This window comes from Neovison vison, chromosome 2, assembly GCF_020171115.1.
Source record: "Neovison vison isolate M4711 chromosome 2, ASM_NN_V1, whole genome shotgun sequence".
NCBI classification, from domain to species: Eukaryota; Metazoa; Chordata; class Mammalia; order Carnivora; family Mustelidae; genus Neogale; species Neogale vison.
This window is the reverse complement of record NC_058092.1, coordinates 183,373,379-183,397,926: the sequence shown is the minus strand read 5'-3', so window position 1 is coordinate 183,397,926 and position 24,548 is coordinate 183,373,379. Positions and strand designations below refer to the sequence as shown.

The following is a 24,548-nucleotide window of genomic DNA, read 5'->3' as shown; positions in this document are numbered from 1 at the left end:
ATGTAACCACTGGAAATACTTTGGTATCAGAGTAAACAACTCAAGATTATGTGACTCAGCAGCTCATAAGAACATCACTATATTATGTCCTGCTAAATTAACTATTATTCATTGTGATCATGAGTTGCCAAGGAAAGTGAATATTAAAATACCCTATTGAGGGGCGCCTGGGTGGCTCAGTTGGTTAAGCTACCGACTCTTGATTTCAGTTCAGGTCATGGTCTCAGGGTCGTGAGATCGAGCCTCGAGCTGGGCTCCGTACTCGACGGGGAGTCTGCTTGAGGTTTCTCTCTTTCCCTCTTCCTCTGCCCCTCCCCCTGCTCGCACACTCTCTCTAATAAATAAGTAAATCTTAAAAAAAAAAAAAAAAGTGTCCCTAATAGTTAGGTATATGGAAATATTCATGGTTGAAATGATAAAATACCTACAATTTGTTTCAAAAGAATACATACAACTCTTAAACCCCTTCGTCTATTTCACCCAACCTGCCACCCACCTCCTCTCTGGCAACCAATAGTTTGTCTCTATATTTAAAGATCTGTTTTTTTCTGGCTCTTTTTCCCTTTGTTCATTTGTTTTGTTTCTGAAATTCCACGTATGAGTGAAGTCATATGGTATTTGTTTTTGTCTTAATCTTACTTTGTGTAAAATAAAAAATTATAAATATTGTTTTTCTGAAAATAAATAAATTGGAAAAAAATTAATTAATTAATTAAAAAACAAAACAAAAACAAAACAAAAAAAAACTTATTTAAGCACACTGGGTATTGTATGCAAATGTTGAATCACGTGTTGTATACCTGAAACTAATATAACCCTGCATGTTAACTATACTGGAATTTTTAAGTTTATTTAAGCATTAAATAAAGTATTGTCATTTTCTCCTAGTATAATATGGAAGAGAAAATCAAAGCTGAGTTTGGGGGGGAAAAAAGAATACATATAGGAGAGTGGGAAAATGGATGTAAGTGACATGAAACCACGAAACAAACTGGCCATGAGCTGATCACTGTTGAAGCTGAGTGATGGGTACATGAATATTCATTACACAATTCTGTTTTTTATATCTGAAATTATTTATAATAAATGTTTTAAATTATGATATAGACTAGACATATTACATTAAGAAATGTTAGTTGATTAAGACATCATAAGGATATTGTCACTTTTTAAAAATTATATTTTTTAGAGAAACCTACTCAATTTAACATAAAATTTTAAAAATACCTGTAACCTTTCTGATTCAGTTGTGGGAACGTCAAAGCAAACACCCTAAAAGCAAAATGAAAACATTTTTATTCAAATGCAGATGAGCTGATTTTTTACCAATATGCTAATACTTGGTGGCAATTTTATAGAAGCTAAAAAAGAAAAGATAGGGCATGCCCCATGAATGTTTACAAGATTAAAACAGCTAACATATAATAATGCATGATAGAGTAGCTGCTTACTATATTTTCTAAATCTGAAAAGTAAACACAGTATCTAACAGGAATCTACTACTACTACTACCAAGAATCTAGAGTGTTCTCTATAAAAGTTCTTGTTGACACTATAATGTTTAAAGTATAAATTCCTTGAAAAATTTAGTCCCGGAAAGTTTCTATCCTGAAGAGCTGCAGTGTTTATCAGGTAAGAAGGGTATAAAACAAGATGTTTCTTTTTTGGTCCTGGCTGCCAATAAATTGAAAGTTAATTTACTTCTCAACTATGGCAATTAGTTTGGCCTAAGTTTCTTGTTTTATTTTTCCCTCCCCTCCACATTTTTTTCTTCATGCATATATTTGTCTCATACTTGCCACAAAACGTTCTTGTAGTAATAGTAAACTTTGAGAGAAATGATTCTTTCTAATAAACAAACTCTAAGCTAGAGTAAGCCTATGTAGTAAATTTAGAAGAATAAATATAATATATTTTTTCAATCAATTAAAGAAACAGAGTCACTAAGATTAGAGATCTTGGCTATTTGAAAATGTATTAAAATACTAATTTATTTAATTATCCTCTTTAATAACCAAGAGCAGGCCACTTAAAAGTCAATATTGAGTATTCTCTGAATAATAGAGCTGTTTAGCTATTGAAATCATAAGTTACTTAGTCATAGAATAAAACACCACACACAATCACACAGTATGTATCCAAGAGCAGAAACTTAGATAACTTGGTTATTACACAAATTAAGCAGGATGATTTACAGCTTTCTACCCAAAGGGGTAATTTATATAACTCCGCCAAATTTACAACAGGAAACAAACTATCACACAGAGAAAACTGCATTATTCATTCTATTAGACTTAAAAAAAAAAAAAGAAAGAAAGAAAGAAGGAAAGAATAGACTCTTTAAACAAAGAATAAATGTCTTTAGAGACATTTACAGTAGCTGACTGAGAAGCTTTTGACTTGTCTAGAAAAACCTACCATATTTCCTTTTAGGAGGCACATTCTGGTAATTTGGGACACAGCATTACTACTCAGCTTTCTGTTAAGTTCTTTCCATGCACAGCTGATATCCTCTATTTCTTCTGGGCTTTCCAGAGTCATGGTGACAAATCCCTTAAGAAATAAAAGTCACATTATCTTTGGAAAAAAAGCAGCAGCAAGATGACAATGAAGTTCCAACTCTGCAGCCCTTCATGACTTCACTGTACATTTCTCATAAGCCATCAGTATAATGTGGCTGCCAAAAAAAAAAAAAAAAAAAGTAACTTTTCTTAAAGATTTTACTTAAGGGCACCTGGGTGGTTCAGTGGGTTAAGCCGCTGCCTTCGGCTCAGGTCATGATCTCAGGGATCAAGTCCTGCATCGGGCTCTCTGCTCTGCAGGGAGCCTGCTTCCTCCTCTCTCTCTGCCTGCCTCTCTGCCTACTTGTAATCTCCGTCAAATAAATAAGTAAAATATTTTTAAAAATTAAAAAATAAAAATAAAATAAAATGCCCAATAGTAATAAGCACCATAAAGGAAAATAAAGCAGGGCAAGGGAATAGAGAGTAAAGGGAAAGGTAAGCTAGTTAGGGTCATCAGGAAAGACCTCTATAATGTGGTGGTATTTGAAGAGACCTAAATAAAGTGAAGGAGAAAGCCGTGTGGTACAAAGAATGAACACCTGAAACAGTGCAAGTGCAAAGGTCTTGTGCGGAAGTAGATTTATGTTCAAGTAACAAGTAAGTTAGGGTAGCTAAAACAAGCACGGGCAGAGTGATGAGATGAGATCAGAGAAGTACCAAGGGGATGACCCCGTAGGACCTTGTGGTAACGGCTTTGGATTTTGGTTTGACTATAAAAGAAATTTCAAACCCACTAATAGAGTTTTTAAGATATTTAATCAGAAGTTAGATGACCCATCTGCCAAAGAGGGATTCTTCTATTAGATAAGGGTTGGGAACAAATGATCTCTTAGGTACTTCTTGGCTCTAAAGGCTATCTTAGTATTTTCCTAAAAGGTATGGCGTAAATATTTTCTTACGAAGTATTTGGTGGTAGGGGCACCTGGGTGGCTCAGTTGGTTAAGCATCTGGCCTTGGCTCAGGTCATGATTTCAGAGTCCTGGGATGAAGGCCCGCATCAGGCTCCCTGCTGAGCAGGGCATCTGCTTCTCCCTCTGCCTCTCCCCATGGCTTGTATTTTCTCTCTTGCTCACTCTCGCTCAAATAAATAAATAAAATCTTAAAAAAAAAAGTAGGGGTGCCTGGGTGGCTCAGTGGGTTAAAGCCTCTGCCTTCCACTCAGGTCATGATCCCAAGGTCCTGGGATTGAGCCCCGCATTGGGCTCTCTGCTCAGCAGGGAGCCTGCTTCCCTCCCTCTCTCTGCCTGCCTCTCTGCCTACTTGTGATCTCTGTCTGTCAAATAAATAAAATCTTTAAAAGAAAGAAAATATTAGGTGAGTAATTAGGGAAAGCGTACTTGCTCACTGCTAAAGCATTACCCCATAAATTACTAATTACACAGAGTAAAAGATACCTTTACAATTGGAATATAACTTTCCATTATAAACAAGTGATCAAACTAAGCATTATTAGTACTAAAACAATCTGACATTATATACCTCCTGATGTTATACAGTATGAAGTACATTATCACCCATAGGGTACTTTGGCCAAAACTGTTTAACCTGAATATAAAATCAAGCTTTGACTTTACCTCCAGTTTACAAGGGAGGCTCAATAAAGGCAAAAGTTAAATGATGTATGAAGAAAAGAAAACCAGAAAAACCCAGATAAGAAACTCTAGACTCTGATCTAGACAACTAATCTATATTCTTCAAAAAAATTAATTAATAAAAGTAAGTGATGGCAAAACAGTTCCAGATTAAGAGAAACATAACATCAAATGTAGCACATGAACTTGAATTGATCCTGATTTTTTTTTGTTTTGTAGATTTTATTTAAAGAGAGAGCGAACACATGTACATGCACAAGTGCATGCATGGGGGCGGCGCACGGAGGGGAGGGGGCAGATGGAGAAAGACAGGCAGACTCCATGCTGAATGCACAGCCCAACATAGGGCTCAATCTCACAACCCTGAAGATCCAGGTGTTTTTTAAAGATACACAGTGTGAGGAGCACCCAGGTGGCTCAGTCTGTTAAGTGTCTGCCTGCGGCTCAGAGGTCATGATCTCAGGGTCCTGGGATTGAGTCCCACATTGAGCTCCCAGCTCAGTTGGGAAGTCTGTTTCTCCCTCTCCCAGTTCATGCTCTCTCTCTCTCATATAAATAAAATCTTTAATAAAAATAAAATAAATTTAAAAATAAAGATACACCGTGGGGGGAGGGCATCAAGGTGGCTCAGTAGGTTAAGGGATCTGACTCTTGGTTTCTGCTCAGGCCTTGGTCTTAGGGTCATGGGATGGAGCCCTGCATCAGGCTCTGCTCTGGGTATGGAGCCTGCTTGGGACTCTCTGTTTCCCTCTTTCTCTCAAAAAAGAAAAAAGAAAAAAGAAAAAAAGAAGATACACAGTGTATGGAGAGGGGGAGGGAAGAGTTGGGACACATGAAGTCACTCCCAGCAAAATGACATTTGACTAAACTATTAACACTTGCCAGATGGAAAACATCAGTCACCCCTGAGGTACTCATTCATATTATACCAAATTGTCACATGCAAGTTTACCTGCCCGGACCTTTTTGTTCTCCTCTTTCACCAACTCTCCCTCTTTCTCTCAATCTCTGTCCCCACCCAGACATCAGAGAGCTTTCTTGCTGAGAGATCCTGCCATCCAGGGACTCTCCTCACCTACACCCTGATGAGTAGTAAATCTTTGAACTACTTACAACCAATGGGTCTGGTGTGGTTTAACAACTGATACTAACTGACAAGGGGCTAGGTCAGATGGTGTCACACTACACACAAACCCCACTCCACACACATAGCCCCTCCACATATACAGGTAGTCCTAACTTTGCATGGCACTGAATCGATGCTTTGATTTATGTTTATCTATGCACAGAATCTATGCGTTGATTTGTATGGTTCCATGTCAACTTATAAAATAAAGAATAGGGTCTTGTGTATAAGTTTCAGTTAACACAGTACTGTGCAAAATGAAAGTCTCTTGTCCTTCTCTCCAGATAGATGGATTATCTATGGTTTTATTTTAATCTTTTCTCAACCATACATGATTTTCTCATAGATTTCTACCTTATCAGAGGTGATCAAAGATCGTGGTTCAAAACTTGATGCACCGGAGATATGGGCTAATGCTGCAGCCAATGCATCCACTGCCCCTTTCTCTTCTATTAATCTCTGAGCTGATGGTCGGAAAAAATCAACAGCAGCATAAGAAACGGAAGCTAGAGACCTATGGTGTAAAAAGAGTAGATTTTCTTGGTCAAAACAAAGGTAAAAAACTAATTATAAGAGAATGAATGGGAAAAGAAAAGAGCAACGTTTTCGTACTTTAATATAACTTAAAGTCTGCTGGTAAAACTGGTGATTAAGTTTTCTGATATTTGAACTAGGAGAGCTTAAAGATGAATAGCCTAATACAAAAGAAAAACTTATTCAGCAAGGTCAGAAAGCATACCTGATGGCATCCATGCTTTTAGATTTAACTAAATCCATTGTAGAAGGTACACCTACACGTTTAAAAGTAATTCCCTGAAAATGAAAGAATTACATTAAAGAAAAATGGAAGTCTTTACAATTAATTCCTAAATTCATATAGTTTGTTGAATTTCCATTTCTTGGACTTAAAAGATTTCAAGCCCCAGTAGATCAAAAGACCTGCTTTTTCTAATAAATCATCAATTACAAATTCTAGGAAGAGAAAAAAAAATTTAATTGTCCTTAGTTACAGTCATGAAATCTCAAAGCAAAATAAAGCTGATTCCAAAAAAGGAAAAAAGATGCTGATCACGTCTATCAACTTTTTTTTATTACCCTATCTCATTTTACAAAGTAGATAAAATAGCATTTAAAAACACACATCATGGAAAAAAAAAAAAACACACATCATGAAAATAGGGGAAAATGTCAAATACCACAAAAAAAAAAATACAGGCCACAAAAATGTATACAATTTCTTACAGAAACCAGTCATTTTTACCTTAACTCAATATCATCTTAAAAAATACACCAAGACTATGGCAGTCACCCCTTTACAATACTGGACTCTGAGATACTGAAATCACAATGCACTTCTGATTTTAGAATCAAGGGAGAAATTCAAGGGAAAAATGAGAAAGTCAGCTCTTCTGTCTTCACAATAAAAGCTGTATCAAAACAAAGTCTTGCAGCTCATATAAATTTAGCTCTCCACATGCTTCACATCCAAATGCAGCTTAAACTGAGAAAAGTTATAAGCATCTATTTGTGAGAACAAATATAAAAAAAGCTCTTTTCTAAGGCACCATTTAGATAATAAGCCTGAAATAATTTAACTCTACTTACTGCTTTTTGTTCCACATATCTTAGTTGACCTCTTTCTCTGGGTTGATAAAAACATATGCAAATCCCTGTCCGGCCAGCTCTACCTGTGCGTCCAGAACGATGAATATAGGACTCAACATCCTGAAAATAAAAGAAGCAATACTGTTTTAAAATCTGGCAAAAAAAAAAAAAAATCTGGCCAGTACAGTCATTCCAACAACGAAATAATAACACTAACAATAACAAAACTGCTACTACCAATAATAACATTTTTATTTCAAACCCACTGCTCTTTCAACACCCTTTTATGCTGAATATTTGGATAAAACAGAATTTTAAATATCTATCCACTGCATCCCAAGGCTCTTCACATGACAACTTTTTATAATCCCTTTGCATGATTCCATGCTTCAAATCCAAAGAAAAGTTAACATCTGCTAAGACATCAGATTCTGACCAATTTAATACAGCATTAGTAAAAAATGGTTAACAGCAAGAACAGATAACATCTTTTTCATATTCCAAGTGTATCTTTATAAATAAAATGGCAATTTACATGCTGTTCTTATAGTCTCTGAATAAAATCTCATTTCTTACCTGGGGAGGAGAACTTTGAATCACCAGGTCAACCTCAGGAATGTCCAAACCACGAGCAGCCACGTTGGTTGCCACCAAAACTTTAAAACTACCTTCTCTAAAGCCTTTCAGTGTAATTTCTCTTTGTGACTGTGCAATGTCCCCATGTAAGCACTGGGCATTCTATTTGAAAAAAGGGGAAAAGTTAAGTGTACAGCTCATACTTGCAACTGATTGCACCCTAAAACCACAGAGTCTGTGCTCCTTCTTGCTTTTCAATCTTTTTTCTTAAGTAATCTCTGCACCCAACATGGGGCTCAAACTCATGACCCCAAGATCAAGAATCAGATGCTCCAATGACTGAGCCAGCCAGGTGCCCCAATGTTCTTATTTTCTGATAATTATAGTAATGCATACTTATCGTCCAAAAAGACCAAACATTATAGAAAATATTTAGCATGGGCGCCCGCATGGCTCAGTCAGTTAAGCATCTGCCTTCAGCTCAGTTCATGATCTCAGGGTCTTGGGATGGAGCCCCGTGTCAGGCTCTCTGCTCAACAGATACTCTGCTTCTCCCTCTCCCTCTGCTGCTGCCCCTGCTTGTGCATGCGTGTTCTCTCTGTCAAATAATGTCTTAAAAAAAATATTTAACACAAAATGTAAAAGCTTTCCTTAATATCAGCCTCCTAATAATTCACTAACAGTTTGGGGAATATTTCTCCAGATATATTTTTTTAAAACACACAAACAGGGGCACCTGGGTGGCTCACTGGGTTAAGCAAGCGTCTGCCTTTAGCTCAGGCCATGATCCCAGGATCCTGGGATAGAGGCTCATGTGGGGCTCCCTGCTCAGCAGGGAACCTGCTTCTCCCTCTCCCTCTGTTCATGGTCTTTCTCTTTCAAATAAGTAAATAAATCGTTAAAAACACACACACACACATACACACATAATCCACATGTAACAGCATACACTTTATGTATTTACTTATAAAACAGGATCACACTACATAATGTTTTGAAACCTGCTTTACAAATTATCTTAGCCATTTTCCACATCTATAAGTATAACCTTACTTCATTTTTTCAAAATTATATGATTTCATCATATGATAAAGTACCATTTATTTTAGCAATAACCTATTATGACCATTTGGGTCATATCCAAGTTTTCACCTTTAGAAACAATACTACAATGAACAACATCGCACTTATATCCCTGGACCTCCTCCCCGCCCCCCGGTATATGTGTATTTTAGTAGGACACATATCTAGAAGGTGAATTTCTAGATAAAAAATTATGGACATTTAACATTTTAATAGCTATTGCAAAACCATGTTGTAAGAAGAGGTTCTGGGGGTGGGAGCGCCTGGCTGGCTCACTGGGAAGAGCATGCAACTCTCAATTGCAGGGCTCTCGAACCCCACGTTGAGTGTAGAGATTACTTAAATAAATACATACATAAACTTAAGGGAAAAAAAAGTTGTGCCCATTTACTCTAACATTTATGAGTCTCTGGTTTATCATACTACCTACCCCCTATATTATGAATCGTTATAATTTTTGTGAATAGGCAAAAATGATTTGCTAATGTTTTAATTTACATTTCTATAATATTTAATAACACTGAACCTATTTTTATACAATTTATATATTATCTTCTACTTGTACTGCAAATAACTTTTCTATTACAAACAAGTTTCCTAGCATTCTAGCTGCTATTAAAATTTAAAAGTTCAGGAGTGCCTGGGTGGTGCAGCTGGTTGAGCAGCTGACTCTTGATTTCCACTCAGGTTGTGATCTCAGGGTCCTGGGATCGAGCCCCATGTCAGGCTCTGTGCTTGGTGCAGACTCTGCTTGACACTCTTCCTCCCTCTCACTCTGCCTCTTCCCCTGTTCACTCTCTCTAAAATAAATAAAATTTCTAAAAAAAATTTTTTTAATGTTTCAAAGGGTTCATAACAATGATTTAACCCTAACCATATCTAAAGCTTAGTAACTAAGCCTAATGTATTCATGAGTGAATTCACCAGGTACTTGCTATGCACCAGATTCTGGAACAATCAGAAAGAAACAGCCCTAGGACAGACAAGTTGACAGGCATTTTCAATACAGTATGATATGTACGATAAGCAGGTGCAGGGCACTACTGGAATACTTGAGAAAGAAACCCAACTTAAGGGGCACCTGGGTGGCTCAGTAGGTTAAGCCTCTGCCTTCAGTTCAGGTCATGATCTCAGGGTCCTGAGATTGAGCTCTGTATCCGGCTCTCTGCTCGGCAGGGGGCCTACCTCCCCCTCTCTCTCTGCCTGCCTCTCTGCCTACTTGTGATCTCTCTCTCTCTCTCTCTCTCTGTCAAATAAATAAATAAATAAATAAATAAAATCTTTTTTTTAAAAAATGAAACCTAACTTAATTCTGTTTAAGGGGAAGGCAGCACTGAAGGTGAGACCGGACAGATCATAAGGAACTAGTAGGCAGAAGGATAAGCAGGAGGCTAGGGAGTTTTGGGCAGAGAAAAATTCATACATAAACAGTGTGTCTGGGAACTACAAATATAGAAGTATTGCTGAACCACAGTGTGAAAGGGGAAAGTGATAAGAGATGAGGTTGAAAAGGAATATGATTTTATCCTGTGGACAACACGAAACAACTGAATGATTGGAAGCAGAAGAGTATCCTGAACATACTTGCATCACTGAAGGAATACTCTGATTATAATGTATAGAATGTATTAGGAAAGGGCAAGGCAAAAGCTAGGGAGACCCAGGTAGCAGGCTGTTGTAGAAATCCAAAAAAGGTATCAGTGGCCTCGCCAAGGCAGTGGCAATGACCATCTATTCATTCAATTAAATATTTAGTGATCTACAACATACTGAGCACTAAGGATAAAATGGCAAACAAAAAAGAGACTGCCCCCCCCCGCTTATCCTCTTTATACTTTGGTAGGGGAGATGGAAATTAGTCAAATAATGATTTAGCAAACAAATTTAGCGAACAAGTTTAAACAATGTTGCACCAGTCTAAGCAAAGAGCATTTATCTATTTTTTTTTAGAGAGGGAGAAGTGGGGAGGCAGAGGGAGGGAGAGAGAATCCCAAGCAGGCTCCACTGGAGCCAACACGGGGTTTGATCTCACAACCCTGAGATGATGACTTGAGCTGAAATCAAGAGTCAGATGCTCAGGGGCGTCTGGGTGACTCAGCTGGTTAAGCCTCTGCCTTCAGCTCAGGTCATGATCCCAGGGTCCTGGGATCAAGCCCCACATCAGGCTCCCTGCTCAACAGAGAGCCTGATTCTCCCTCTCTCTCTGCCTGCTGCTCTGCCTACTTGTGCACTCGCTCTCTCTCTCTCTCTCTGTGTCAAATAAATAAAATCTTAAAAAAAAAAAAAGAGTCAGAAGCTCAATCGACTGAGCCACCCAGGCACTCCAAGGCAAAGAACATTTGTAAGAGAACAATCTGACCTATTTTGGGGCAAGGAAGAATTCCCTGTAAGTGGTACTCTGGACTTCTATCTGAAAGATGAGTAGGAGCTGCTAGGCAAGGAAGACTGTAAGTTCAAGAGCCCTGGGATGACAGGAAACATGGCAAGTATGAAGAGCGCGCAGAATGAGGAGAAGGTACAATAAGACGAAGCTGGAAAGTAAGTAGGGGCTAGGCCATAAAAGAATTCAAGAACTATTGGTAGATGAAATCGGGGGGGCCTGGTAAGGGGAGGAGAAATGAAATATAAAGGAAAAAAATATTACACATGACTTCCAGAGTTCAAGCTTCTGAAATAGTAGTAAGAAAGAAATGGACCATTTTAAGGGCACCTGGGTGGCTCAGTCAGTTAGGTGTCTGACTCTTTGTTTCAGCTCTGGTCTTGATCTCATGGGTCATGGGGAGCTTGCTTGAAGAGTCTTTGCCTCTGCCCCTACCCCCACTCTCACTTGTACTTGCTTTCTAAAATAAATAAATCTTACCAAAAAAAAGGAAAGAAACAGACCATTTTAAATCACGAGAGATAAAATCCAAAAATACTTTGTAATTAACTGAACAGCAAATGATAAGGAAGAAAAGTCAAGAGTGATGTGTAGATTTCTGACTTAGTCTATGGGTAGATACACCATTTAAGAAAAGGGAATATTGGAGACAGAGTGGGTATAAGAAAATAGAAAAGAATGAATTCAATTTTAGGTGCCCAATAATGGGTTGGGGTGTCCATGGCCAGTAAGATAACACAGGTCTAGATTCTGGAGACAGAGCTAACCTGAAGAAAGATTTAGACATTATCAGCACATGCACAGGAGTCATAGGAGGGATTAGTTATACCCATCTATATATGTAGCTATACTTCTTTATTTCTATACTTACTGTCTGCTTGCTATAAGAAATGCATTGTGTTAAATAATTTAAATAAATTATTTCACTTAAGCCTTAAAAGTGGAAAAAACTTATTTTTTATTTATTTATTTATTTAATTTATTTTGAGAGAGGGCATGCGCAGAGCGTGCACATGCGCATGTGAGCAGAGTGGGGAGGGGCAGAGACAGAATCCCAAACGGGGATTCTGTGGAGCCTGACAGGGAGGTCTTGATCCCACCACCGAGATCATGACCTGAGCTGAAATCAAGAACCAGATGCTTCAGTGACTGAGCCACCCAGGTGCCCCACTGATATCACTCTTTAAAAGGGAAACATGGGCAAAGAAACATAAAGTGACTTGCTCAAGGTTACACAGCTAGTAAGTAATATAACTGGGATTTAAACCCTAATATGTCTGACTCCGAAGTCTGTGATAATAGTCACTATGCTCAGGAAGAATACATAGTGAGAAGACGCAAGGACAGACATTAGATCTGTGAGGAATGCCAATACTGGAAGTATGAACAAGAATACAAAAAGACCTCAACAAAACTTAGAAATGTTAGCTGGAGAGGGAAGAAAACCTGTGTGATATCGCAGAACCCAACGTAAGAGAAATTTTCAAGAAAGGAAACACTGCCTTACTGCTGTTTTTAAGTCATAAAAAAAAAATACTTTAAAATAAATTGGATGGTTTTCCATTGTGAAATTTTCAAATTCACTTTTTAAATTTTTTTAATTAAATTCAATGAATTAACATATAATGTATTACTAGATTGAGAGGTATTGTTCAGTGATTCATCAGTCTTGTACAATACCCTGGGCTCATTATTACATCACATGCCCTTCCCAATGTCCATCATCCAGTTACCCCATTGCCCTAGCCCCTTCGAATTCACTTTTTAAAAATTTGATACAACACTGAATTTCTCACTTGATAACTAGTCCTAAGAAGTGCCATAATACATTTATAATACCGGTGATGGTTTCCAGATCTCCAACTTATGAGTAAATCATTTTCCTAAAGTTTGTGGGCATGCATGTGTGGGTGTGTGTATGTATGCATGTGACTGTTCAGCATTAAGAAAGCATTGTTCTGGTAAAAACTGACGTTAAGAAAAAAATCAAAAATTAAAAAAAAGAAACCACTAAAGTTCCTCCATTAGTCCCTAAAATCCTGTATCCCCTACAATGATAATATTACTACTTTTTACCTAAATAGTAAACCAGCAGAAGAGAAATTGCATTGCTCTCAACCACAGAAGCTCATTAGTAAAGAACGGAATTCTCAGCCAGCCTTTGCAGCAAGGCAGGTCCTCCCTACGGGACAAAACAAGAACTTCTGCAACACTACCGCTGCTCAGTGTTCTAAAGAAGTATAACAGGAAAAAAGGTAAATCAACTACCCTCGATCACTTTCACTATTTACCAGTTGTCGTCCATGTATACCATATATAAAGCTAAAACTAGACAGTTAAAATGATACTAGGGAAGATATTAACAGCATAGTCTCTGAATCTCCAGTTCCCACATAAAAACAAGCAGGGCAATTAGGACAACAAACTTAAAAATCCACAGACATATAGGACAAAAGAAACAAGTATTTTCATAAGATTTCCAAAACACGAACAGGTAGAGACAAGACTTATATATATGGGGCAAGGGGGAGATCTGCTGGTCCTAAGAACAGATACTCCCTAGAAAGCACAATGGACCGATTTAAGGATAGCAGCTGAAAGCAGAAGAGTTTTTGAACACTAAAGGGCGATTATAAGGAACCAGAAGTAAGGTCTGAAAGAGGCTGGAGCAGCCTGGACCCTTTATGAACTTTCAAAATTTACACACCAGTGCTTCCTTGCCAGGACAAAGGTCCACAATAAGGAGAAAGGGTTGGATCTGGGATCCAAATTGAGGAAGCCAGGGATCACAGAAGCAAAGGAAGAGAAGATCGAGATAAAAGTGAAGGAAAAGACAGCCAGAGCTCAGAAAGTGGGAGATTTTTTTTTTTTAACAGCTTTATATTGAGATAAAATTTACATACCAAACAGTAACAGAAGCAGCAGCTCTAGAGCTATGAAGCTTGAAAACTATTCTGACCCATGCCTGCCCATTTAAAGCTCATAAAGAGTCAGTAGAGTACACAACACTCCATCTTAGGGTTGTGAGGTGGAGCCCCACACTGGATGTAGAGATTACAATACAAAATCTTAAAAAAAAGATTAATTTCACCTAAAAATGAGCAACAGTATAAAGAATAAAGTTCTTAACACCAAAATAAATAAATAAATAGACCCAAATAATTCAATTAAAAAATGGGCAGAAGACATGAACAGACATTCTTCCAAAGACATTACAGATGGTCAACAGACACATGAAAAGATGCTGAATATCACTCACCACCAGGGAAATGCAAATCAAAACTACAATGAAATATCCCTTTCACTGTCAGAATATCTAAAATCAAAAACACAAGAAACACCAGGTGCTGGCAAGGATGTAGACAAAAGGGAACTGTTGCGTACTATTGGTAGGAATGCAAACTGGTGCAGCCATTGTGGAAAACAGTATGGAGGTTCTTTGAAAAGTTAAAAATAGAGGCTACCTAAGCTACGCTAAGATCCAAAAACTGCACTACTGGATATTTACCCAAAAATACAAAACACTGTATTCAAAGGGATACACCCTATGTTTATTACAGCATTACTTACAACAGCCAAACTATGGAAGCAGCCCAAGAGTCCACTGACAGAGGAATGGATAAAGGAAATATGGTATGCATATACAATGAATATTATCCAGCCATAAAAAAAGAATGGATGGACTCTTGCCATTTGCAACATGGATGGAGTGAGAGAGTATGATGCTAAGCAAAATGAGTCAGGGAAGGCAAATACCATATGATTTTACTCATATGTGGAATTTAAGAAACAAAACAAACGAACAAAGGGGAAAAAAGGGAGAAAGATAAACCAAGAAAGAGACTCTTAACTATAGAGAATAAACATCTGGTTACTAGAGGGGAGCAGAGCTGGAGGAGAGCTGAAATAGATGATGTGGATTAAAGATGCTCATCGTCATGAGCCCTAACTAATGTACAGAACTGGTGAATCACTACACTGGACACCTGGAAATAATTTAACACTGTATGTTAACTATACTGGAATTAAAATTAAAAACATAATTTAAAAAAAGACAGCTGAATCCCACAAAAAGTAACCAGGAGAGGGGAAGAAGAATAAGCGAATAATATCCCCACAAATCATGAAAGAGCTCTAGAAAGGCACCCCCATAAAACAAATGGAAAGTATAGCGTATTTCTGAATAAGCTAAGAGAAATTTTTAAATGATGTAAGAAAGAACAAGAAAAATCAAAATGAGAAAAACAAACAAAAAAATGAGGTGAAATGACTCAACAAAGAAACAGAAATAAAGACTTTACAAACGAAGACTTTACTGGAAGGAATACAAGACTGAGCAAACATAAGAGCTAATGCCTTAAAAATAGGAAATCCTGGGGCACCTGGGTGGCTCAGTGGGTTAAAGCCTCTGCCTTCGGCTCAGGTCATGATCCCAGCGCCCTGGGATCGAGCCCCACATTGGGCTCTCTGCTCAGCAGGGAGACTGCTTCCTCCTCTCTCCCTCTGCCTGCCTGTCTGCCTACTTGAGATCTCTGTCTGTCAAATAAATAAAATCTTAAAAAAAAAAAAAAAGTGAGATAGAGATGAAAAGGATGTGAGATCAAGTGACAAAGAGGGAAAAAAAAGAAACCAACATCCATAAAGAGTCCCTAAAGGGGGAAAAAAAAAGCAATCAGACAAACCAAACACCAAAAAAATTGTAATTCAAGAAAACTCTGCTGAAATATTAAATATATTTGAAGCTATAGTGTGCCCACAAAACATAACCAAGAACAATACCAAATACATTCTTTTAGTACAAAATACATTCTAATAACACTACTGATTAAAGATTTATGTATTCTAGAGAAAGAGAGTACCTGTGCGAGTGTGGGGAAGGGCAGAGGAAGAGAATTTTCAAGCAGACTTCCCACTGAGTGCAGAGCCTGATGTGGGGCTCAATCTCACAACCCATAAGATCAAAACCTGATACAAAACCAAGAGCTGGACGCCTAACCTGTGCCACCCAGGAATCCCTGATTTTTAAAGAAAAACTTAAAAGTCTTTTGCCTAAAGGCAAAATCTTATAAGGAGAAAAAAAATCAGACTGGAATTAGATTTTTTCCAGCATGCTTCACTCCCCAGAACAAAGGCAAAACATATTCTAGATACTGAAGAAAGAAAATATGAACCAAGAATTTTAATATCCAGCCAAATGGTTTCCAGGTATAAATTTATAAAATTTATTATCAAATAAATTTATTATCAAATAAATTTATTATCAAATAAATTTATTATCAAATAAATTTATTATCAAATAAATTTATTATCAAGCTATTATCAAAAGGCAGTATTATTTCCATAAGCCCTTCTTCAGGAATCTACTAGATAATAAGTCACAGACAACAAAAATGATTGGACAGACACTGACATAAGAACTGACAGCATCACTATCAGTGGATGTTAATATCACAAAAAGAGAAAGAACTACACATTATTACTCCTATAACATAGTTTTGCCCTAATTAAACAAACAAACCTGAATTTTCAGAAAATACAGAAGACAGAGGTACATGTTAAATGACTGCACAAGGAAGCAATACTCTAGATTATGGAAACTTGGTTTCTTAAACAACAAAAAAAGCTACAAGAAAAAAATAGATGATGGGAGGCTGGGTGGCTCAGTGGGTTGGGCCTCCGCCTTCAACTCAGGTCATGATCTCGGGGTCCTAGTATTGGGTCCCACATCGGGCTCCCTGCTTCCCCCTCTCTCTCTGCCTGCCTCTCTGCATACTTGTGATCTCTGTCAAATAAATAAATAAAATCTTTAAAAAAAAACAGATGAGAAAGGAAGCCATATATTAAAGAGATTTAATGAAATCACACAATTTACAAATATTTGGATCCAGATTCAAGACAAAAACTCTAAAAGAAAAAACAAAGCAATCATGAGGTAACTGACAATCTGAACACTACCTGACATTTGGAGATACTAATTACTGTTAATTTTAAATGTGGTAACAGTATTGAGTTAAAAAAAACAAGCAAGAAATTCTTTTCTTTTAGAGACACATACCCAAATATTTAGGGATGAAATAATATGTTATCTATGGTTTGCATCAAAATAATTCAGGAGCAGGAAGTCAGTGGGCAGGGGATAAAATAAGGTAATTGTTGCAGCGGAGAATGAATATGCAGGGTTCATTAGACTGTCACTTTTATATATGTTTAAAATTTTCTACTATAAAAAGTTAAAAGAAGAGGTGCCTGGGTGGCTCAGTCATTAGGCATCTGCCTTTGGCTCAGGTATGATCTCAGGAACCTGGGATCAAGCCTCAGCGGAAGACAGCTTCTCCCTCTCCAATTCCCCTTGCTTGTGTTCCCTCTCTCACTGTCTGTCAAATAAATAAATAAAATCTTAAAAAAAAAAAAAAAAGTTAAAAGAAAAGACATGGACTTAGTATTCTGATCCATTCATTCAATAAATATTTGTGAATATTACCGCCTCTTACACATAGAAACTCATTTTGTTTCAACCTTTGTGTTTTCAAGATCTCATTATGCAAAGTCTTAAAAAAGCCTTCTCATGAAACAAGCAGACTTCCATTCTGACTTAAAGACCATGACAGGCTGGCTATAACTTCCTTCTGAAGTAGACTCAATTCTAAAAGTAACAATCTTGGGGTGCCTGGGTGGCTCAGTCAGTTAAGTGACTCTTGAATTTGGCTCAGGTAATGCTCTCAGGATCGTGAGATCAAGCCCCCTTCAGGGCTTCACGCTGGGCATAGAGTGTGCTTGGGATTCTCTTTCTCCCTCTCCCTCTCCCCCCACAACCATGTTCTCTCCCCACCGCCCATCTCTCTCTCCAAGAAAAAAAAAAAAAAAAAAGACTATCAAAACTAGTCCACAAAGGACAGTATTTTTGTTCAACCAATCATCCTATAAACTCAATTAGAGAAAGCATGATAAAATACTTACCTGTTTTATATGTGGATTCATGGCCATTTCAGTTACATTCTTTTTGGTCTCACAGAAAATAATAGCCCTCCCTTCAGACCCACTGTAGACTTGAAGGACATCTCCAATAACTGCTGGCCTTTGAGACCAATGGCACTGGATAGCCAAATGCTTTGAGGAAAGAAAATATCAAGTATCTGTTTCATAAAAATTAGTGAAAAAAGACTTATTTTGTAAATATTTTTTCTATCTGTTCAAGAATTGGCCTTTCTGGCATAGAGTAATACAATTCTCCCCAACCCCAACTTAAAAACAATATACAAATGGTCATCAATAAGTGAAAGGATAAACAAACTGTTGTATATTAATATAATGTAATACTATTCAATAATTAAAAGGAACTAAAAAAAGAGAAAACAATCAACTATTGATATATGCAACAATACGGATTAATGTCAAAACAGATGCCAGGTAAATGAAGCCTTACAGGAAGAGAATACACACAGGATTCCATTTATATCAAGTTCTAGGTGGGTTGCCTGGGCGGCTCAGTGGGTTAAGCCTCTGCCTTCAGCTCAGGTCATGATCTCAGGGTTCTGGGATCAAGCCCCGCATCCGGCTCTCTGCTCAGCGGGGAGCCTGCTTCCCCCCTGCCCCACCAGTGATCTCTGTCTGCCAAATAAATAAATAAAGTCTTTAGTTAAAAAAAAGTTCTAGAATAGGCAAAACTAATCTACGGCAGAAAAAACTCGGAACAAGGTCACTTGGGTGCTCAGTCAGATAAGCAGCTGACTCTTGATTTCAGCTCTGGTCTCAATCTCAGGGTCATGAGTTTAAGCCCCAGGTTTTTAAGTAGGCTCCACACCCACTTAAAAAAAAAAGAAGAGAAAAAAAGTCAGAACAGTGGCTATCCTTGGATGGGGGACTTGACTGAACAGGGGCATGAGGGAAATTTCTGGGATGATGGTAAGGGGTTTGGGTGATACATGTGTTATGAATCTGTCAAAACTAAAGCAAGTGCACTTAAAATTCTGGGTTTTTTTTGTATGTAAATCTTGTATTTTAAAAACTGTAAATATTATATGAACCTCAAAAATATACAAATTAAAAGAAGCCGAACACAAAAAGGTCACATATTATAGGATTACATTTATATGAAGTAACCAAAATAGTTAAGTCCCTAGGGACAGAAAGCAGACTGGTGATGCCAGGGGCTAGGAAAAAGGGAGAATGGAAGAACTAACTGCTTCATGGATACGAGGTTTCCTTTTGGGGTGATGAAAGTGTTCTGGAAGTGGACAGAAGCTATGGTTGCACAATATCATGCACGTACAGACACTCAACTGTACATATTATACAGTTTATGTTAATTTTGCCTCAAAAAAATCTGTAAATATTGAGCTCTAGTTAACATGCTAAAGTACTTATGAGGAACTTATTTCTTACTTATTTCTGCAATATGAAAGGAATTAAAAAAAAGATGGATATAAGGATAAGTAGCTAAATGATAAAACAAATATAGTAAAATACTAATGGGAGAGCTAGCTGGTGGCTATATGAGTGTTCACTGTAAAACTCTCCTGACTTTGGACACCTGGGTTGCTTAGTCGGTTAAGCATCTGTCTTCAGCTCACGTCATGATCCCAGGATCCTGAGACTGAATCCCGCATTGGACTCCCTACTCTTCCCTCTGCCTGCTGCTCCCCCACTCCTTAGATTCTTTGTCTCTGACAAATAACAAAATAAAATCTTTAAAAAGTAATAAAATAAAATAAAAGTAAAAAAATTTTAAAAATAATAAAATCTTTAAAACAATGTTGGGGGGAAAGATCGGGCTTTAAAGAGGGCACTTGATATAATGAGCGCTTGTATGATATGAAACTCCTGAATCTCTAAATTCTATCCCCGAAACTAATAATACAGTATATGTTAATTAAATTTATTTTAAATAAAGAATTTTTAAAATAATAATAAATAAAACTTAATAATGTAGGGGGAAAACTGGTGTATATCCTAAATCTGTGCATTTTAACATATATCTCAAAAAATTGTTTTTAAAATGTAATACATATTAATTACAGAGCACCTAGAAAACAGAAAAGAACAAAGAAGAACACAAAGAAACATTTGTACCGCCTATGACAGTGTCTTGCTTCTTCCCATTCTCAAAAGAAACCAAGAATCTAAATCTGCAAGCCTTACAATCCAATCATCAATTCACAGGAAAATGAAGGTGGAGAAACACATTAAAGAACACCTTAGGACTACAAATCAGCAAAATTGAGACTGTGGGAAATTCATCATTAGAAAAATATTCATTTCCTTTTAACCAAATAATTAGAAGAAAAAAGAGACAGAGGAAAATGTACATATAAAAGATTTAAGTGGGGCGCCTGCGTGGCTCAGTGGGTTGGGGCCTCTGCCTTCGGTTCAGGTCATGGTCTCAGGGTCCTGGGAGCAAGCCCCACACTGGGAAGCCTGCTTCCCCCTCTCTCTCTGCCTGCCTCTCTACCTACTTGTGATCTCTGTCTCTGTCAAATAAATAAAATCTTTAAAAAAAAAAAAAAAAAGAGGGGCGCCTGGGTGGCTCAGTGGGTTAAAGCCTCTGCCTTCGGCTCAGGTCATGATCCCAAGGTCCTAGGATCGAGCCCCATGTCGGGCTCTCCGCTCCGCAGGGAGCCTGCTTTCTCCTCTCTCTCTCTGCCTGCCTCTCTGCCTACTTGTGATCTCTGTCAAATAAATAAAAATAAATAAATGAATCTTTAAAAAATAAAAAATTAAATAAAAAGATTTAAGAGAAACATAAACCAGTGGCAATTTATTTTTTTAAGCAGGCAGGGCTTAAAGTCATAACCCTGAGATCAAGACCTCAGCTGAAATCAAGAGTTGGTCACCTATGGGGCGCCTGGGTGGCTCAGTGGGTTAGGCCTCTGCTTGCTACTCAGGTCATGATCTCAGGGTCCTGGGATTGAGCCCTGCATTGGGTTTTCTGCTCAGCAGGGATTTCCCCCTCTCTTCCTGCCTGCTGCTCTGCCTACTGTCAAATAAAAAAATAAAATCTTTAAAGAAAAAAAAAGAGTTGGTCACTTAAACCAACTGAGCCACCCAAGTACCCCAGACCAGTGGCAATTTAAAGATCTTATTTGGATCCAGATTGAAACTACTAAAAAGACAAACAAACCACTAGGGTAATGTGGATACTAGATATTTCATAATACTAAAGAACCACTGAGTTTTTTACTACTGTGATAACTGTGGTTTTTCCTTTGGGGTGGTTTTTTGTTTTTTTGTTTTTTGACAAATTACTATTTTTTTAAAGATTATTTATTTATTTATTTGACGGACAGAGATCACAAGTAGACAGAGAGGCAGGCAGAGACTGAGAGGGAAGCAGGCTCCCCGCTGAGCAGAGAGCCTGATGCAGAGCTCAATCCCAGGACCCTGGAATCACAACCTGAGCCGAAGGCAGAGGCCTTAACCCACTGAGCTACCCAGGAGCCCCTTTGCTTTGTTTTTTAAAGAATATTTATCCCTTTTTTATTTTTTAAAAATTTTATTTATTTACTTGAGACAGCGAAAGTGAAAGAGATCGCAGAGGGGAAGGGAGAAGCAGATTCACCACTGAGTAGGGAGCCCTATGTGGGCTCAATCCCAGGACACTGGGATCATGACCTAAGCCGAAGGCAGACACTTAAGTGAGCCACACAGGTGCCCCAAGAAAATACTTATCCTTTAAAAAATATATACAATTACGTGAAAATGAAATGATGACTGGATTGCTTCAAAGGTAGGAATGAAGAAGGTATGGGGGTTTAGAAAAGATCATCATTAAAGCCTGGTGATGGGTATATCAGGTCCCTTATAATATTCAATTTCTGTGTATGTTTGAAAACATCCTTAATAAATTTTTTTCACTGATATAGTCTACCCTTACAAAATTTTCAGCCATTACAAAATACAAAAGAAAGCTTCCTTTGACTATTCCATACTGTTAAGTCCTCTTTTCCAGGAACTAATTATTACTAGCAGTTTGAAGTTATCTTTCTAACCTATCTTTATACATTTAACATAAATATCTGAAAAATCCATTTAGCATTAATATATTTTTTGGAAAATATAACATAATTCTAGGGGCACCTGGGCAGCTTAGTTGGTTAAGCGTCTGAGCTTTGGCTCAGGTCATGATCTCTCTCTCTCTCTCTCTCTATATATATATATATACATATACACACACACATGTATATATTATAATTCTATACATATCATTTTGTAATTTAGGTTTTGCCACTCAATTCATTCTCTTTTTAAGATTTTATTTATTTGACATAGAGAGAGTGAGCTTAAGCAAGGGGAGTGGCAGAGGGAGAGAGAGAAGTGGGGTCCCCACTGAACAGGGAGCCCAATGCAGGGCTCGATTCCAGGATACCCAGTATCGTAACCTGAGCTAAAGGCAGATGTTTAACTGACTGCACCACCTAGGCACTCCCACATTCATTCTTTTTAACAATTCCATTGTATTTATACATTATACTATTGCTTATTTAGACCATTTTTATTTACATACACGTAATACATACACACATATCTATTAAATGTTAAGTGACCTATACGGTACCTGTCATAAATGCATATATTACTTATATTCCATTCCATTCCATTCCCTTTTCCCTTTTCTTTCTTTCTAAGTAAGCTCTATATCCAACACAGTACTCATACTCATGACCCTGAGATCAAGTCACACTCTCTGAGCCAGGCAGGCACCCTGCCCCCTCCTTAATTTTTTTTTAAATATACTATTAGTTTGAATTTTCACAGAGTGACAATTATCCACCTTTTCCTTTATGGTATTTTCTTCTGACTTTATGTTTAGAAAAGCTTTCCCTTTCCTGAAATCAAATAACTGTTCATCTGTATCTGCTTTAAATGATTTTATAGCTCACTTTTTAAAAATTTATTTATTTATTTATTTGACACAGAGAGAGAGAGAGAGCGCGCGTGCAAAGGAACACAAGCAGGGGGAAAATGAAAGGGAGAAGCAGGCTTCCGCTGAGCAGGGAGCCCGAAGCGGTGTTCAACTCCAGGACCCCAGGATCATGACCTGAGCTGAAGGCAGATGCTCACTTTTTAAAATTCTTTTGAGGGGGCACCTGGGTGGTGCAGTTGGTTAAGTGTCGGACTTAGTTTTGGCTCAGGTCACGATCTTAAGAGTCCTGGGATCAAGCCCCACTGCAGGCTTGGTGCTCAGCACAGAGTCAGTTTGTGACTCTTTCTCCCTCTGCTCCTTCCCCCATCCCATGAGTGTGCCCTCTCTCTCCCGGTCTCTTAAATCTTTAAAAAAAGCTTATTTTTCTTACATAAAAAAATAAACTTTTTTAAAGATTCAAACTTCTTAAAAGATTTTATTTATTTATTTTAAAGAGAGAGAGAGAGAGTGAGAGATAGCATGAAACAGGAGAAGGTCAGAGGGAGAAGCAGACTCCCCAGTGGAGCTGGGAGCTCAATATAGGACTTGATCCTGGGACTCCGGGATCATGACCTGAGCCAAAGGCAGTCGCTTAACGAACTGAGCCACCCAGGTGGCCCCAAAATAAATTCTTTTGAGATTTTTTTGGTATAGGGTATGGGATGGAGATCTAATCTTTTCACCTAAGGTTTTTTTTTTAACTTTTTAAAAATATTTTATTTATGTATTTGACAGAGATCACAAGCAGGCAGGGAGGCAAGCAGAGGGAGGGGGAAGCAGATTCCCTGCCAAGCAGAGAGCCCGATGCGGGGCTTGATCCCAGGACTCTGGGATCACGACCTGAGCCAAAGGCAGAGGCTTAACCCACTGAGCCACCCAGGCACGCCTTCATCTAAGTTTTAACACATTAAACCTCCCAGTGCTCTTCTCTTCAAATTGATCTAAACTGCCCCCTTTGTCATTTTCTACACACTTTAAGCTTCTCTCTACAGCTGCTTGTATATCATTTGTTCTGACTTGTCTGCTAACATACTTTTCTCCTCCAATTTATTCTATTCTACTCCTCAGTCTCAGACCACAGAAATACACAGGTATCTCATTGACTAAAGGCAAAAAAGGAAAGACTTGGGGACGCCTGGGTATCTCGGTCAGTTAAGCGTCTGTCTTCAGCCCAGGTCATGATCCCAAGAATCCTGGTATCAAGTCCCGCATCAGGCTCCCTAACTGCCACTCTGTCTGCCACTCCCCCTGCTTGTGCACACACTCTCTCTCTCTGAGAAATAACTTAATTAATCAATTAATCAATCTGGAAGAATGGAAGGAAAAGGAAAGGAAGAAAAATAGATAGATGTGGTCTGAACTGGTACCCAAAACTTAAGTTTAGCTTCAACAAATTTCAAATACCAATAAAAGCTACAATCTATCATGCCAGAAAGCTACTTACTTCCACAGTAGTTGCAGCCTTTTGAGTCATTTTTCCAACAAGGTCAACTTGTTCATATCTGGATTTCATGTATTTTTTTGCAACTTTGTACACCCACTGTGGGCAAGTTGCAGAAAAAAGTAAAGTCTGAGGATTGTCTTCAGAATCTTAAATAAACAAAAAGAAATCAAATGCTTTCTTAATATCCATGATGTAGTCAGCTCTTGAAAATCCCCCTCCACAAATTTCAAAGAAATCATAAAAAATTCAAAATTTGGGTACATTTTGAATACACAAACT

The 24,548-nt window shown here is 37.8% G+C and overlaps 1 protein-coding gene across 3 annotated transcripts in view; it reads right to left on the bottom strand.

Moving 5' to 3' along the window:
• The window catches only part of DDX50 (DExD-box helicase 50), a 35,857-nt gene that overhangs the window by 1,778 nt on the left and 9,531 nt on the right, over positions 1 to 24,548 (bottom strand). For all 3 annotated transcript variants that reach the window (XM_044239658.1, XM_044239660.1, XM_044239659.1), the window contains 8 exons: positions 24,270 to 24,415; positions 17,884 to 18,033; positions 7,464 to 7,625; positions 6,888 to 7,007; positions 6,022 to 6,095; positions 5,637 to 5,796; positions 2,419 to 2,553; positions 1,228 to 1,272 (listed from right to left, as the gene is read on the bottom strand). In XM_044239658.1, the coding sequence (XP_044095593.1) occupies positions 1,228 to 1,272; positions 2,419 to 2,553; positions 5,637 to 5,796; positions 6,022 to 6,095; positions 6,888 to 7,007; positions 7,464 to 7,625; positions 17,884 to 18,033; positions 24,270 to 24,415 (992 nt within the window). The remainder of the gene's footprint in view (positions 1 to 1,227; positions 1,273 to 2,418; positions 2,554 to 5,636; positions 5,797 to 6,021; positions 6,096 to 6,887; positions 7,008 to 7,463; positions 7,626 to 17,883; positions 18,034 to 24,269; positions 24,416 to 24,548) is intronic.